At 43.1% G+C, this 4,230-nt stretch overlaps 1 protein-coding gene across 1 annotated transcript in view; it reads right to left on the bottom strand.

Annotated features, from left to right (window-relative positions):
- The window catches only part of taf1b (TATA box binding protein (Tbp)-associated factor, RNA polymerase I, B), a 10,412-nt gene that overhangs the window by 3,323 nt on the left and 2,859 nt on the right, over positions 1 to 4,230 (bottom strand). Inside the window, exons 4-8 of the mRNA XM_037685222.1 lie at positions 3,953 to 4,050; positions 3,792 to 3,884; positions 3,628 to 3,727; positions 3,419 to 3,551; positions 3,183 to 3,282 (exon numbers count right to left, since the gene is read on the bottom strand). Of these exons, the coding sequence (XP_037541150.1) occupies positions 3,183 to 3,282; positions 3,419 to 3,551; positions 3,628 to 3,727; positions 3,792 to 3,884; positions 3,953 to 4,050 (524 nt within the window). The remainder of the gene's footprint in view (positions 1 to 3,182; positions 3,283 to 3,418; positions 3,552 to 3,627; positions 3,728 to 3,791; positions 3,885 to 3,952; positions 4,051 to 4,230) is intronic.

The raw sequence follows: 4,230 nt of genomic DNA, 5'->3' as shown, positions 1-4,230 counted from the left end.
TATAAAATAATAATTGAACAGAAACATTCATGTATAAAATAATAATTGAACAGAAACATTCATGTATAAAATAATAATTTAACACAAACATTCATGTATAAAATAATAATTGAACAGAAACATTCATGTATAAAATAATAATTAACAGAAACATTCATGTATAAAATAATAATTGAACATTATTTATCTGAGGAGCAGCTTTGAGTTTAACTCCATCACTGAACTCTCATGTTGAACAAGCATGAAGGCGACAGTGTAAAAAAAAACTCCCTCATGAGGAAGAAACCTTTAGCAGAACCAGGATCAGGACCAGAGGACCATCTGCTTCGACCGGCTGGGTTTGGTAGGAATAGATACACAATGGCAGGTCAAGAATCACATGTCAAGATAGAAATAGTATCAAATGAAAACTATTCAATTTTAACAATTCATTTAAGGAAATGAGGTCAGTTTGTGCTCTAGTAGTCTAAGTCTATAGCAGCAGAACAAGACGATGTTTTAGATGAAAGTTAGATTAGATATAGATCTATAATTGTCTAGGATTCCTGAGCCAAGGTTATGTTGTTTCTTAAGTAAAGGTTTAATTACAACAACCTTAAAGCTCTGTGGTACGTAACCATTTATTAGAGACAAATTAAGCAGATCCAAGACGTGGTTATTAATTGAGGGAATTACGTCTTTAAACATTCTGGTTGGGATGGGATCTAGCAGGCATGTGATGGTTTGGATGATGATATTATTTTTGACAATTCAGAGCTCAACAGGACAAAAACAGTCCAGACATAAATCAGGCTCTAGTGAAATTTTTAAAGTTGTCTCATCTGACACAGAACCAGAGGCGATAGTAGGAAGGATGGTTTGAATTTTTTTCTTTAATTGAAATAATTTTATTTCTAAAGAATCTCATGAAGTCATCACTGCTCATAGTTGTAGAGATACATGAATCAACAGACAGAATTTTTCATTAGACTAGTTATGGTGCTGAACAGGAACCTCTGGTTATTTTTATTCTCATCAATTACAGATGAATAATATAAAGTTCTTTCAAAAAAGTTCAAAACAAAAACAACTGGACTTTATTTTCAACAGAAGACGTTTCGCTGAAGCATCTTCTGTTTGTCTCTGTCAGTTTTGAACATGGAGACACTGAAGTTCTGCCCATTCTTCCTGCAGAACAGCTGGAGCTCAGTGAGGTTGGATGGAGAGCGTTTGTGAACAGCAGTCTTCAGCTCTTTCCACAGATTCTGGATTGGATTCAGGTCTGGACTTTGACTTGGCCATTCCAACACCTGGATACGTTTCTTTGTGAACCATTCCATTGTAGATTTGTCTTTATGTTTTGGATCATTGTCTTGTTGGAAGATAAATCTCCGTCCCAGTCTCAGGTCTCTTGCAGACTCAAACTGGTTTTCTTCCAGAATGGTCCTGTATTTGGCTCCATCCATCTTCCATCAATTCTGACCATCTTCCCTGTCCATGCTGATGAAAAGCAGGCCCAAACCATGATGCTGCCACCACCATGTTTGACAGTGGGGATGGTGTGTTCAGGGTGATGAGCTGTGTTGCATTGTGTCCAAACAGTTTGATTTTGGTTTCATGTGACCAGAGCACCTTCTTCCACATGTTTGGTGTCTCCCAGGTGCTTGTGACAAACTTTAAACACTTTTTATGGATATCTTTGAGAAACGTCTTTCTTCTTGCCACTCTTCCATAAAGGCCAGATTTGTGCAGTGTACGACTGATTGTTGTCCTATGGACAGACTCTCCCACCTCAGCTGTAGATCTCTGCAGTTCATCCAGAGTGATCATGGGCCTCTTGGCTGCATCTCTGATCAGTCTTCTCCTTGTTCCAGATGAAAGTTTAGAGGGACGGCCGGGTCTTGGTAGATTTGCAGTGGTCTGATACTCCTTCCATTTCAATATGATTGCTTGCACAGTGCTCCTTGGGATGTTTAAAGCTTGGGAAATCTTTTTGTATCCAAATCCGGCTTTAAACTTCTCCACAACAGTATCTCGGACCTACCTGGTGTGTTCCTTGGTCTTCATGATGCTCTCTTTGAACAGAACCCTGAGACTCTCACAGAGCAGGTGCATTTATACGGAGACTTGATTACACACAGGTGGATTCTATTGATCATCATCAGTCATTTGGGACAACATTGGATCATTCATAGATCCTCACTGAACTTCTGGACTGAGTTTGCTGCTCTGAAAGTAAAGGGGCCCAATAATACTGCACGCCCCACTTTTCAGTTTTTATTTGTTAATAAAGTTCGACACATCCAATAAATTTCATTCCACTTCAAAATTGTGTCCCACTTGTTGTTGATTCTTCACAAAAAATTAAAATTTATATCTTTATGTTTGAAGCCTGAAATGTGGCAAAAGGTTGAAAAGTTCAAGGGGGCCGAATACTTTCACAAGGCACTGTATATATATATATATATATATATATATATATATATATATATATATATATATAAATAAAAGTTATCTTGTTATCAAGGCACTGTATAACAACTAGTGAGTGGCCGCTCCGTGTTCCTTTTAGGATGGGACAGATTCAGAGACAGTGACTCAAAAGATTTACAGCTACTAACTGGTTTAGTATTAGTTAAAAGTCCCGACTGAAAAATAGAAGCTCCACCTCGACCAGTTGTTCGAGGGACATGAAAATTGAAATAATTAGGTGGAGTGGATTTTAGCCGATCATGAATCGAAACGTTCGGCTCGTTCAGGCGGCGCTGAGAGTTTTCTATTAATGGTAAATGTTCTCATCAGTTCTTTTTAAGCTACTTCTAACTTGCCTTTTGATATTTTTAACTTCTAGCTAGCCTCATAGCATTTACCTAGCCTTTTGCTACATGTAGCTTTTAGCTAGACTTTTGCTACGTTTAGCTATTAGCTAAGCTTTCTTTACATCTAGCTAACCTTTTGCTACCTTTAGCTACTTTTGCCACATATAGCTTTTAGCTATCTTTAGCTACATTTAGCTAGTGTCTCCTTTCAGCTTGTTCTTTTTGTCTAGTCTTTTGTTTCACTTTTAGCTTGTGCTTTAGCTCATATTTAGCGTTAGGACAGCTTCCTGTTTCTGTCGCTCTTACACCGCCGCTGTTTGTTGTTGCCCCGCCCCCTCGGTACCGTTTGGCGGCGGCTCGGGTTCTGTCCCGCAGAATTCTAACCTCGGTGCTGAAGATCAGCGCTGCTTTTCCAAACAGCTTCATCTCGTCAGGAAGTTGTTCGTAGGCGTTCACGTACGGGACGAAGCCGCCCTTCACCAGCCTGAAACATTCAAACAAACTTTATTCGTATTTGTCTCCATTTACAATTTCAGCTGAGGGGAACGGCTCGTTGGAGCTAAAACCCTGTTTCCAGTCGGACCGGGTCATGTTTGTTCTGCTCCGCCTCCAGGTGTTACCTGAGCAGGTCGCTGAGTGTCAGCGCCTCGCCGCTCCACGCCAGCGCCAGGTGGATCAGAGCCAGAGTCTTCTTCATGCTCATCCGGCCGCGGTACCGCCTGGACCGGTTGAGGCGGTCCGCCGGGCCGCTCTCTGAGGGTTGAAGGAACGATTCAAGCTTCAAGAACCCAAAGCTCTCCGCAGCAGAACGTTGATGTTCCTCACGTACCTGCTTCAGAACCGGCGGTGCTGGACAGGTTCGACTCGCCGTCCATTGACAGCACGCTGGAGGACTCGGCTGCGCTGTCCAGGTCCGACTCCACGCCTCTCTGAGGGGGGAGGAGCTTATCAGTGAAGCTCGTTTGATGTTGTTTTTAAAAGACAACAACCCACCAGCCCGAACTCTAAACTGGTCCGCAGGTTCTGGCAGTACGCCTGCTGGCTCCTCTGCAGGTAGAGTCTCCACAGCCCACACAGAACCGGGTCCTGGAACGAGAAAAACACGTCAGACCGCTCCGGCTTTTGGAGGATCCGTGAGAGACATTAAACCGGACCTTGAAGCGAGGACCGAGGCCCAGTCCGAGCAGAGCGTCGGCCTGGTTCTTCAGGATGAACTGGAACGCCTCGCAGACGGTCCAGGGGTAGCCGCGCTCTGAGGAACACCACAAAACACATCAGTTGGCTCCGAATCACCGGACTGTGAGCAGCTGGCAGAACGTTGGCCAACTCTGGCAGCTAGAGGCGATTATGGGCAATCAGTTGTCAAATGTTGGCAACGTTTCACCTCCCTCGCCTCGGTCCCAAGGGCTCGAGTCCCTCGCCTCGGTCCCAA

Source organism: Nematolebias whitei, chromosome 12 (genome assembly GCF_014905685.2).
Source record: "Nematolebias whitei isolate Nwh7 chromosome 12, NemWhi1, whole genome shotgun sequence".
Taxonomy (NCBI): domain Eukaryota; kingdom Metazoa; phylum Chordata; class Actinopteri; order Cyprinodontiformes; family Rivulidae; genus Nematolebias; species Nematolebias whitei.
This window is presented reverse-complemented; position numbering and strand designations above follow the sequence as displayed.